Source organism: Phalaenopsis equestris, unplaced genomic scaffold (assembly GCF_001263595.1).
Source record: "Phalaenopsis equestris unplaced genomic scaffold, ASM126359v1 Scaffold000513, whole genome shotgun sequence".
In the NCBI taxonomy this organism is placed as follows: Eukaryota; Viridiplantae; Streptophyta; class Magnoliopsida; order Asparagales; family Orchidaceae; genus Phalaenopsis; species Phalaenopsis equestris.
Window position 1 is genome coordinate 654,040 of NW_018164953.1, and position 13,135 is coordinate 667,174.

Consider the following 13,135-nt stretch of genomic DNA (forward strand, 5'->3'; position numbering starts at 1 on the left):
TTTTCAGTTTTTCGGTCTCTAAGATTAAATGAAAATTAAAATCAAATTAATGACCAAAAATCAAATATTGATATTTTAAAAATCAAAACCAAAATATATTTTTGAAATTGAACCGAAATTTAATTTGGATTTTTTCGATTTTGACCAAATAGTGCACACCCCTATTATGAAGGGGTTAATACCTTATACACAACACCTAAGAAAACATTAGATGATTAACCATCAACCAATCAATCACCTAATGATTTGACTTCCTATCTCATTAACATGCAATAAAACATATATCACAAGAGCTAAAATCAAGCGTTAAATATTCAAATATAACCTACAAAACCATATTTAGACAAAAGAACCCATAAAATAGAACCAAAACATCAAACCTGGTTCTCTCGAGTCTCAAGCAGCCTCTAATGGCGGCTTTCTAACTGCTCTAAGCTGCGGCGAGTTCTCAAAGCAATGCAGGAAGCCATAGTGAGGGTACCTCTCATACCAAGTATCCTGCTGCTCATGAGTATCCCAGTGCTCACCAGAGCTGCTCTTCCCATATTTGTGCACCCAACCTGTTGCATTATGCCGCTCTCCCCAAGTCCGGTTCCACCGATCTTGATTTCTTCCTTCCCACCATGTCTCCCCTTGCTTAACGCCGTGCCCGTTACGATCGAAGTGTTCATCCCATTTGTCTCCCCACTTTGTCCACCCATCACCCTCTGATCGTTCAGCCCATTTGTCGGTGTATTTTACGCTACCTCCTTCACCGTCGTATTTCTCGCCCCACCTGTAAAGCAAGGAGACAAATCATTTGTAATTAACCTTTAGGATTTGCTTAAGTTCTATATTGTATTCCTTTCAAATCAGACCCAAGACCTATCCTCACCATAACTTTGGTCGGAATATCATAAACCTAATTTGTTCCACCCATAAGGTCAAGTTATGGATGTATATATGCATATTGCTTTGCCAGAAGTTCAGTAGAAGAAATTTGTTTCCGTTTCAAAATAAATAAATGATTATTGAGGGGAATGAAATCAGTTCTATGTGGTTCCAGATATGACAAAAAAAGGGGCTGATTACAAAATATTTTGATTTATGCAGTAAGGATTCAGGTTTTTATGGATAGAAACTCAGAGTCTGGGAGAAAGAGGAAACTACAATCAACGTCAAAAGTAAAAAATGAAAGATGTATTTCATTTTTAAGAAGTTAGTAATAGTGATATTTTTTATGTGATTTTAAAGATTTTAGTGGTATATGTGTGAATATCAATGTTTAGGTGCTAGATATGTAAATAAATAAGAATTCTGTGGTATGTATGCAAATGCCCACAAAGTTAAGGAAATTTACATACATACCATACAATTCTAATGTATTTGCATATCTAACACCAAAAATTTGTTGTTTACGTTTATAATAGTTTGATGTTATAAGCCTATGCATGAATGATGCATTCCACTTTTGAAAAGTTAATAATAGTCATATTTTTGATGTGAGGCTAAAGATTTGAGTGGTATATAAGCGAATAACAAAGTTCACGTATTAGATATGTGTGTGTGTGTGTGTGTATTGGGAAAACTGAGTCCAAAGGGCAATATGCAAGAGTCGAACCGCCTCATAGAGGGAAACTCCACACTCAATCTCTATGTCGCGGGTGAGCGTGCAAATATATAAAAATTTGTGATATGTATGTAAATGCCCCAAAAACTTAACAATACCTCTCATGCCAAATATGTGCATGGCCCGGCTCTAAGATTGTATTGGGATCAATGCAGCACCATTTGTGCGCCCACTTCTCAGTTTGCCCAGAATCATCGTAATGCTCCCACCATTTTTCTTGCCATTCATCACCCTTGCCATTCTTACCCCATTTGTCTGCACTCTTCTCAAAATGAGTAAGGCCGCTGCTAACGTCCTGCAAAATTGAAATTTTATTTATAATTTTCAGCAGCTTTGATTGCATCATTTCTTTGCAGGTCATTGTAATGTTGTCTAGATAAATACTGCTTAAGGAAAATAAAATGTGATTCTAAAGAAATTAATAATTTTTTTTGATGTAGCTAAGCAAATACTTTTCACCAGAAGTAGCTGCGGCAGTAATATAACTATTGTATTTTCATTATTTGAAGTTTAACTAACAATGAAATGAGCCAATCTTTGCCCAATGATGATGTGTTTTCTCCTTAGATCTTATAAAGGTAATATAAACAAACATTAAATGGGGCATTTATAAGTGCTGAAACAAATAATTTATCTTCAAATATGAGATCTGATGATGGGTTTAGTTTGCAAAAAAACCTCATTAAAAAGTGAATTCACGCTAAGGAATCAAAAATATAATAGAAAACAAGTTAGGTGCTAAGTCCATAATTTTGTCATCTCATTAGCCTTATTAGGTTGATTTTATGATCCTCATTTTCCATACAATCCGATAAAATATTGCCTAAAATGTAAAACCTACTCACAAATTAATTAAAGCAATTTACATCCTTATTTTCTGAGGTCTATTCTCCATCCTTCCTAATCTTTTGGCACTAATTATACATGCCAATCCTATTTTCTATCATAGTATATGTCCAAATCATCAAAATCTATTTTCATCTATCTTATCTTCAATAGCTGTCACTACAATCATCCCGACTAACTTAAACATTTCTTAATTTATCATTCATATCTTTGTCGTGCATCTTACCATTTCAACATGACTTTTCAAAATATTCTCTTAAACACTCTCATTTAATAATTTCTGTAAGTAGAAATTTCATATTTTCTTTATGTCTTCGCCTGCAATTAAAATTATAATATACTCACTTCTAATGAATCTAATTTGATCTAAGTTTCTAAATCTCTATCACCTTAGCTATTTTATATAGCTTGTTGTCTCATTTGTTAGTACCACGGCTATCCATAGATTATCAAAGGTTTTGACGCTGATTTTGTGCAATACCCACTTGGCAAGGCCCTTGGCTTTCTTGTAAACATGATAAGTGTTTCTCCAAGTAAAAGTTAATTTTATCATTGTTTATAAGCACATTATTTTCCTTAAAAATTTTATCTCCTACCTCCGCCATCAATTCCATGTAAATGTATTAAGCTGTCCTGAAACATTTTTAACAAGCTTTCTTATGAAGCTAGCTATCCACATCAAGTTTGGTTCAACTAAATAAGTCTATTTTTCCTTTCTTATTAACCTATCATGAAAAGATAATAATTTCTTGCCCTTCAAATTCTATTAATTTTTCCTAAAACAATTATTTATTTTGATCATTTTATTTTAGTCCTACAATATGTAATCAAACAATCATTTCATGGTTTATTCTGCACTTTCAAAAACTTTGATAAAAACACCTTACAATCTTTGCCAATATACATAGATTGTAAGGTTGTAAGTCCCCTCAGCTCACAGGTTCGATTTTCCGGTGTGTAGGGTGTGGTACTCGAATATTTAGCACACCCAGGGATGACACGGGCTCGTCCAACAGCCTCCGGCCAGATATATATATATCCTTCTATGTTAAAAAAAGAGTTATTTGTGATTTTTTAGCTCTACTTGAGAAATCAAATAAGTGCTCTTTATATTTTTCAATATATGTGTTCTTTATTACAAAAGCATAACTACAAAATCAGATATAGCCCCTTATGCATTTCTATCTCCCATTTCATTCCCAGCATAAATCCTTAAATTGTCTATCCTACCAGAACATATATGTCATCATCCCCAACAAATATCCCTTCTTATTTTGATGTGTTATAACATAGCTCATCCAACCCTTTCAAATTTAATTTTTTATGCTATCTTCTATTGAACATAAAAATAGCTCTAGTGGTGGTCACAAAAAAAGATAATTCATTACAACCTTAACATGTACAGATAAGATGAATCTAATCATTTTCATTATCAAGGACTGCAAGAAAATAAAAAATTGATTGTACTGATTCTTTTGAAGCACGAATTGTTAGAAAATTTAAATGCATACACCTCAATTCTTATTGCAAATCTAATATCTAAACTTTATTTTTTACCTCTATTCCACCTTACCTATGTATAAAACGATGTATGTCACATTTTAAAATTTAAAAAGTGGTATTTTTTATGTGATATGAAAGCTTGGAATGTTCTAGATGTAAAAAGTAAAATTTAGGTGTTAGATACGTAAATATGGAAGAATTCAGTGGTATGTACGTAAATGCCCCTAAATTATTTCATGGAAGAATGATGAATTAACACCTGGCGCATAAATTCTCTCCAATATTCACGCCAAACATTTCCATTAGCATCACGTCCAGATTTCTCCGAGCCAAGCTCCTTATACTCAAATTGATCAGAGGCCTCCCAATATTTGTCCTCCCATTCAACTGTTCCATCTGCGCTAACTCCCCGATTCAGTGTCCACCTGTAAACCAGTCCATCTTCCCTTTGATCCACACCTGAATCCCTCCACCACATGGAACCATCAAGATTTACTCCATGTGTTGCTCCTTCATTGGTCTTCTGAAGGGCTTCTGCAGCCTCAGCCGCATGTCCTGAAAAGACCACCTCAAGATTCTCTTGATTGGCTTCCATGGAGAGGTCTGTGGAAGATTCAGTCTCTTCCTTTTCAGTCTCCACAATTGATTGAAGAGGTGGAAGAAGAGGTACGTGAAGAGTTTCGCGTAACTTGCTCTCGAGAGGAAGCGGCAAGATATCGGCGGACTGTTCGATTTCGATGACTGAATAGGATGCATTTGGAGAAGGATTTAATTGTTTAGCTGGCTGTAAGCTTGTGGCATTATCACTCAGTTGGCTATTGTCAGCCATTGGGGGAGACCATGACCAAAAATCTGGACCTGGAGTTCCATACCCAGAAGTTCCTGTTTCATTAAAAAATGCAAAAATGAATTCATGCCAAATAAAGGTTTAGGTGTGGAATGGAGCTCAACCAAGAAGTATGGTTGCTTTTAAAAACACTCTAAATTTTTTTTCGAGTGTTTTTATTTATTTTTAGAAAATAAAAATAAAAACATATAAAAAACACACAACACAAACATATTTTTAAAAACAAAAGAAAAAAAAAAGAAAAAAGAAAAAAAAAAGCAAAAAATAAAACAAGCCCTTAGACTATTTGTCATTTTGTCTTTTTATAATGTGACTCATTTACAAGCTAGAAAGTTTAAACCCTTTTCTGTACGAGCAAATATTACTTTTATTTTTCTATTTTTAGAGGTTAGAATTATTGGTATGTCATAATTCATCTTTCCTTCCTTTATCATGGGGAGTTATGACTAAATTTATTATTTTCTTAATATGGTAGTCATTTCCCTCTATTTATCTTGTAATCATTTTCTATGAAACTAAAGAAGAATAATTATTTTTTCCCTTAAGAAAACTACATGATATCGAAATCATTCGCCTTAAAATGACTCCTCCCGGCTTATGAAAGAGTCACGATTAGAACTCGTTGGGAATAAAATAAATTGATCACGGGAAGAATGACCGGATTGCGGTAGACCCCTCGCGATACAGTCGTGATTAAAGCCCACTGGGAAGGCAATGACTAGATCAAGGCGTTCAAAGACTCACACAACGTTTCTTCTCTGTTCTCTAGCGTTGAAACTGCATAGGTCAAGCTCTAGGCCTCAGGCTTCTTTCCTGCAAGGACTTTCTCCTCCACCTCTGATTCTTTCTCTCTTTTGTCGTGCTATGTTATTCAGCGGCGGGCTTCTAAGCATTGCACTTCTTCTCTATTGGTTTATTCTTGGTCTTTGGCGCCATTGGAATAAGCAATTTGAAAGAAAGATCACTTATTTCTATTCCTCCTATAATTTTCACAAAGCAGGTTTTCGTTCCTAAGAACTGTAGATCGGAGAATCAAACTGAATCGGAAGTAGCCCATCAAATACTTACTTTTTTTTAACAAAGTCGACTTGAATTTTCGGACTCGTCCTCTTCTCTCCTCTGATGATATCATACAAGTCTCCAATGATCGATGGCCAAAGAAATTCTATTGTTTCTACTAATTCCAAAACCAATTTGCCCTACCTATTGTGGTGCGAGCATTGCAAAAACTATGGCATATGAAGGAGACATGTTGGAAGCTTCATGATAAACTAATAAATTGGAAACCAAAATCTAAATGTGAAGGTCATTTCTATAAAGCCAATGTTGCTAAACTCAAGGCCTTAAACCAGCACAAATGCAACATCTTTCACCAAAGAGCAATTAGAACACATTTACAAGTTGCATTAATCTCCAAAATTATCACCGACTCTGTGTTGCTCTTCAGTACAGAAGATAACTCTCTAGTCACTGCATTGTTAGATGTTAACTTTAATTTTATTCAGTCCAAGATAACTGATTATGGCACGATTGATCATATGTTGGTTATTCAAAATTATCCTCATCTTATAGAGCTTGTGCAGTCAATAAAATGGTCAAAATTGCAGGGATATGAACTATCAAACTCATATCGTTATTAACCTTCCGTGCTTCATGCTCTCAATTTGTTTTGTAATTTATTGTTCACTAACAAAGCTACTTCAGATTATCAGTGTCAAGTTAATTTATGTTCTTCTTATTGTGAGTTTCAGATTTTGACCACTAGGAGAACAATTGACGATACTAAGAAAAATGATAGACTATAATTTAGACGAATGATTTGATGTGAATAAATGATGTCAAAGTACATTTTTAAATTCTGATTTATTTCAAAAAAAAATGGTATTATGTTATTGCATTATAAGTTAGGTCATCATAATTTTTAATATTTAAAATTATCGTTTCACACTTTATTTCAAAATAAAAATTTATCAGCTTTCCAATGTGAAGTCTCTCAAATTGTCCAATATCATTGCACAAGTTCCTCCCAAAAATTTATAAACCAAATACACATTTTACTCTGATTCATAGTGATATATGAGGTCCTTGTAAACATTTTACACACTAGAAAAAATATTTTGTTACCTTCACTGATGATCACATGGTTAAATTGGTTGGTATTTAATTAAAGAAAATTTTGAATGTAGAAACAATTTTCAAAAACTTTTACACCATAGTACAGACACAATTTTAAATAACTATTTAGAAATTATGAAGCGATAATGGTCGGGAGTGTTTCAAAAATATTGTGTCATGACTTAGCCCGAAGCTTAGAATTAAGTAAGATGGAAATTATGGTCGAATGATATTAACATTATTTTACTTTTCACGTACTCTTCATAAATAACTAAAATATAAAAGAGCCACTAATATCCACAAAGTACAATTAATTTAAAACATCTAGAAACAACAACAATAATCTAAACACAGCATCTCAAAACAATATTGATTATCTATCATTCTCTAAAAAAATCAGTGCATAAAGAAACTACAAACATATCATAAATTAGTACATAACAGCTGCAGTCCTCCTCCTGTAAATGAAGTGTCTCTTATCAGACATATCAACCAAAAGTTTTTCTTTTTCTAAAAGAAACCATTAATTGAAATAACAAATTTAAATTAGAAACCATTAAATTATTATGTTAATATTATGCATGAATGACCAAAAGAAAATACAATTCATTACTTTATGAAACTTTAAATTTATTTCTTCCCGTATCAGTTTAAATATTTATCATTTTTAACTACTTTAAGAGATATAACAGAATTACAATCATACCCGAAAGTATCCTCAAAAATATATCTGAAGATACCCTCAATAACTTGTACTCATAGGTATCCTTAAAATTGCACCCGAAGATATACATTTACCATTTCCTTTAGCGCACACGGGTACATCTAATCTCATGTTAGTACCATCTGGTGTTAATCCAATATGACTGAAGACTTTTACTTAACATTTTGTATGAATTAAAATAATTTAAAAATATACTTTCATATGTTAGTTTGTTTTCCCCCATTTGTTATACTATTTCAGATTTTTAAGATATGAGACATGAATGAAATACTTATTTTAAACTAATGAATAAAGAAAATATTCATTTAATAAAATATTAATTTAAAAGAAAATAATTACTCACCTTATCCTTTTCTTTTGTTCTCCCCGCCAAAAACGATCTTAAGCCTTAATTCTTTCAATAAATTCCTTTAATCATTGATTCAGTTCAAAATATTATTATTAACACCAAACTATTAATTAAAATAAATCTTTAACTGGTAACATAAAACTTGTTCTTTTTTATCGTGTATGAAACTAATAATTGTTGTCTCCAAATCTTACAAATTAAGATTTCTTCAATTAAAGGGTCTTATTATAAATTAATTGAAGCTAACATTAATACTTATAGCATTTATTTAAATTAAACAAATATGAAATTAAGGCGCACAGGAATCAGCTCCCTTCTCTTTGCACAAAGACCTTCCACCTATAATGCCTGTTTTAAATTCATAAACTATAATTGTTAATATTATCACCCACTTAATTAATAAAATTTATATACATTAAAATTAAACTAAATCAAATAACTCACTTACCCACACACACAGAGACAATATACACATAAATTTCTTTAACTTAATTAAAAACTTAAGATTTACCTTTTAAACCCTTCGGTACTTCCTTCAATCCAACACCGCATGAGCTCATCTTCCTCTAGCTGCGAGTTTGACTCCCTCGTACACAAGAAGATCCTTGGACCTTGGCTCTCCTTACCATCTTCATCCTGCACGGGAGCACCGCAGATCACATTCTTCTCCCTCTTCTCCTTCGCACATCTCGAAAACCCTAACGCACTCAGAGCTCCCTTTCGGGACTTCTTCTTCCTCCTTGTGATCGCGGATCACCCGGCACTGCAAGCCTTAAACACTACTTAGTATGTAGCAATGCAGGAAGTCGTCATTTCCTTCATTCGGTTGAAGGTTTACTTCGCCCTCCTTCAACTTCTCCTTCTTCCTCCCTCTCCTTCGCAAAATACCTGTGCATGAAGCCTTGACTTCCTTCCACACGCACGACAGAGGTTTCCCTCTCTCGCTCTCTATGCCCTCCCTCTCGTTCTCTCATCCATTTTAAATGAAGGGAAGCGCAAAAAATGAGTTAAAATTCTTGTGAGGCGATACGACTCATCTAACCGCTGACACCTTTTTTATATTTTTATATTTTTATTATTATTAAATTTTTATTTTAGTTATTACATTTTGGGTCAATTGTTTTCCGAAAAAAAAAGTTCATCAAAGCTCTTGCGGTTGAAAGAAAAATAATATGGCTAAAAGAAAAGACACTTATTGGCAATCATTCGAACATTGTTATTTACGAATCAAGTGTCAAATATCTTTGGGTTGAAACCGTTCTTATTGTTACATTTATCATTAATAGAACATCCGATAAATTTTTGAACATTGAAACACCTTTTGATATTTTTCATAAACTTTATCCAAAAAATTGGCTTTCATCATATTTACTTTTATGATATTTGGATGTACCACATAAACTAACATTCATAGTCATAATAAAAGAAAACTTGAACCCTAAGTCATAAAACGTGTGTTTGTTCGTTATGCTCACACACAAAATGGATATAAATATTTTGACCATATTTAAAAAAAAATGTTTATATCAATGGATGTGACCTTTTTTGAATTACAACGTTTTTCAACTCATCTTCAATGAAAGGAGAGATAAAACAAAAATTCAACTACTATTTTTTTAAAATTTTCTTAAAATCGAAGAGTCACAAAATAATATCTCCTCAACATTAATTTTTCAACATGAAAATTCAAACTATATTATACCAGGAGAAAGTGGGTCAAATTTTTAAGATATTGAAGACAATTCAAAATTTCCTACAATATAATCTCATTATGGTTATAATCTTATAACAGCTAACAAAGAAGAAACATGAAAAAAAACTACGACATTGGTACTATTTGACATTGACTTCTCGTGACAAAGAATAGTTCAAACAAAACAGTCTATGAATCCTTTCCATTGCCTAAAATCCATGAATCCTCTAGGTAATGTCCTCCCTGAGATTTTATCCCATGATCAGTCAACTTCATCTTCAAGCTCTAAGTCTTCTAGTCTTGAACCCAAGTCTCACCCTAATCCTAAATCTAATGATTCTAGTCATCTCATTACTATTTGTAAGGGGGTGAGGGCTTGCACACAACATCCATTATCTCATTATCTGTCACACGAAAATCTTTTACCCATTTTTAGGGCTTTTTACCACAATTGTTTTGTATGATTCCTAATACTGCGCAGAATACTTTGAAAGTTCCAAAGGGAAAAGAGACTGTGTACGTGAAGATGGAAAACTCTTTAAAAAAATAGCACATGGGAATTGGTTGATCTATCTAGAGGGAAGAAAGCTATCTAATACAAATGGGTGTTTACAGCCAAATATAATTAAAATGACTCTCTAAAACGATAAAATTTCGTCTAGTTGTTAAGAGATCACTTCGACCTATGATATTGATTACTTAGGGGCATTCGCCTCAGTCGCAAAATTAAACTCTATAAGAGTTCTTCTGTTACTTATAGCTAATCTTGGCTAGCCACTACAACAATTGGATATAAAAAATACATTTCTCGATAGACACTTAGAGTAAGAAGTGTACATAGATGCACCTCTAGGATTTAGTGAGAACTTCAACACGAAAGAGTATAAATTTAAAAAGTCTTTATATGGGTAGAAGTAGTCACTGAAAGCATGATTTAAAAAAATTATACTATTTGTTAAAGATTAGGGGTATGCTCAAGAGCAAAAGATCATACAATATTCTTCAGACATTCAAAGGATGGGAAAATAGTCTATTAATTGTGCATGTGGGATATAATTCTCATCAAAGATAAAAAATATAAAAAGAATCAATTGACGACTTCCCTCTCATCAATTTTTGTGACCAGGGATTAAAGATGTATGAGGTATTTCCTTAGCATGGATGTTGTTAGATCAAATAAAAGGAATTGTTGTTTTCCAACGGAAGTATACTCTTGATCTTCTAAATGAAACAAGGATGAATGGTTGTAGGCCTACAGACACTTTAATTTATCGCAATCAGAAACTTCGAGATGATAAAGGAGACGACCTAGTGAATACATATCAAAAATTGATATAAAAGTTGATATACTTATCACATACACAACCATAAATTGTCTTTCTATAAGTTTGGTAAGTTAATTTATGCTTTTACCAACTAAGAAATACTTTAAAGAAGTTAACAAAATTCTTAGATACCTAACAAGTACATCAGGTAAGTACTTTTTTAGAAGATCATACAACATAACATAGAAGCATACACTAATGTATATTGGGCGGGCTCAATTGTTGACAAGAAATCAATATTTGGATGTTGTACTAAGTCTAGGAAAATTTGGCTACATTGCGAAGTAAGAGATAGAATGTGATGGCAAGGAATAGTGTTGAAGTAAAACATTGAGCTTAATTGGCAGAAAATTGAGGGCTTTAAGATGACAATTGATTAACATAATCAAACTTCACATAATGATAATTTTTCAATTTAAGCAAAACATAGTACAAGAGTTAGAATGAAAGAATTAGAAAAAGTACGACTTGAAGTGCCACTCCAGTCTCCCCTCCTCCCGCTAAGAAAAGTGAAGAACGCCAAAAATTACAGAGATATTATCTCAAAATCTCCCTACAACTTTTCTCACACTCACCCTCAACCTCAGAGTCCTCTCAGACCTCACACACTCTCAAAGAGTTTTCCGATCTTTGCACCACATGGAGAGCACCACTTTGCCTTTGAAAACCTTCTTTTGTAACCACGGAATGCTAAGAGGACAACAAATCACTCTAACTCTTTATGTCGGTTGGTTGGCATCGAAGTTCCTCCTTGGAGTGTCTGATTCCTTGCCGTCCTATTGTTTCTTATCTGGTAACGCTCCAAGTTGCTCACAGATGGTGCAAGGATGTTGTTTGCTCGGGTTGCTCTGCTTGACACGCATAAGGGAGGAAGCTTTGTTTCTTGTGTGGCACCCTGGTGCCTCATAAAGTAGATGGCGCCTTGGTGTTGCCTCCACGGGTTGGAGTGGCGTGAAAATCCGAGGTGAAGCACCTATGTGCCATCTTTGAAATGAAATTAGGGTGCCTCCCTGTGTTAACTCTTATGCATGATTAATGCATCATTAAGCACTCATTAATACCTAGAACATGTAATTACACACACAAATAACTGCAAAAGCACAAATAGGATACAAATAATAAAACAATGCAGAAAAATATAGAAAACAATTCACAAATTTTACACACATCAATCTTCCAGAGTGACCTTCTGGTCAGGCTCTGGCAATTACATCCGCGGCTACATGATTAGGATTTAGAGTTGATGGTGGAAGGTGGAAGGTGTGTACCGGTGATACATGGTTAAAAAGAAAATTTTTGGGTGGAGGTAAGCTCGGGCAGTGGTGGATGCTAGGAACACTAGGATAGAACTAAGGTTAAACTAGCTCTGATACCAAATTATACCAGAATTAACCCAACTTAACAATAAAAAAGCAAATATTATTACTAAAAAACAAATAAGCGATTAAAACTAAATATAAAAAATTTAGATAACAATAACATGACACAAACACCACTTGGAATGTATCCCAAAGGGTTGGCAAGCGGCTATGCAAAACAGATAGGTGCTTTGTGGCTATGGTAGGTTGGAGGAGGGGTGAAGGTTGTGGTCGGTAGGCAAGAAAAATGGGCTATTGTAGATTGCAGAAGGGAAGTTCTGGTTGGACAACACGTATGACATGCAGCTGGAAGATCTAGAAGGAGATGGGAAGTTGGTGACTAGACTGCGGGGAAGGGAAAAGGGTTGTGGTTGAACTACAATTGGGGAAGAGGTAGGGAGACATGAGACTGGCAGGTAGGGTAACAGAGGAGATTTGCGGTTGAAATGGAAGGAGAGAGTTTGAGACTGTAGGAGACAGCAAGACAGTTGTCTTTGGTGAAATGGATGGCTACAACGGTGATGGCGACAACGACAACAGTAGAGGTAAGGTTGCGGCGGATCGAGAGAATCGAGGATAGTCAGAACCTCGGATAAGATATAAGCTGAGCACCAACCATATTCAAATAAAACACTAGAAGGTAAAATCAGGACTCTTAAGTCTACCCTGACAGAAAAACCAATCAAAACATGATGTAAATACAACAAATAACATATATATAATACTAGGGTAACGTGGGAGGGGGGGGGGGGGGGGGGGGTGCTCT

General features: G+C 34.0%; 1 protein-coding gene across 1 annotated transcript in view; it reads right to left on the reverse strand.

Moving 5' to 3' along the window:
- Nucleotides 1-222: 222 nt before the first annotated feature.
- The window catches only part of LOC110028550, a 14,726-nt gene continuing 1,813 nt past the window's right edge, over nucleotides 223-13,135 (reverse strand). The window contains exons 2-4 of the mRNA XM_020730448.1: nucleotides 4,218-4,840; nucleotides 1,708-1,904; nucleotides 223-775 (exon numbers count right to left, since the gene is read on the reverse strand). Coding sequence (XP_020586107.1) covers nucleotides 397-775; nucleotides 1,708-1,904; nucleotides 4,218-4,840 — 1,199 coding nt within the window. The 3' untranslated portion in view covers nucleotides 223-396. The remainder of the gene's footprint in view (nucleotides 776-1,707; nucleotides 1,905-4,217; nucleotides 4,841-13,135) is intronic.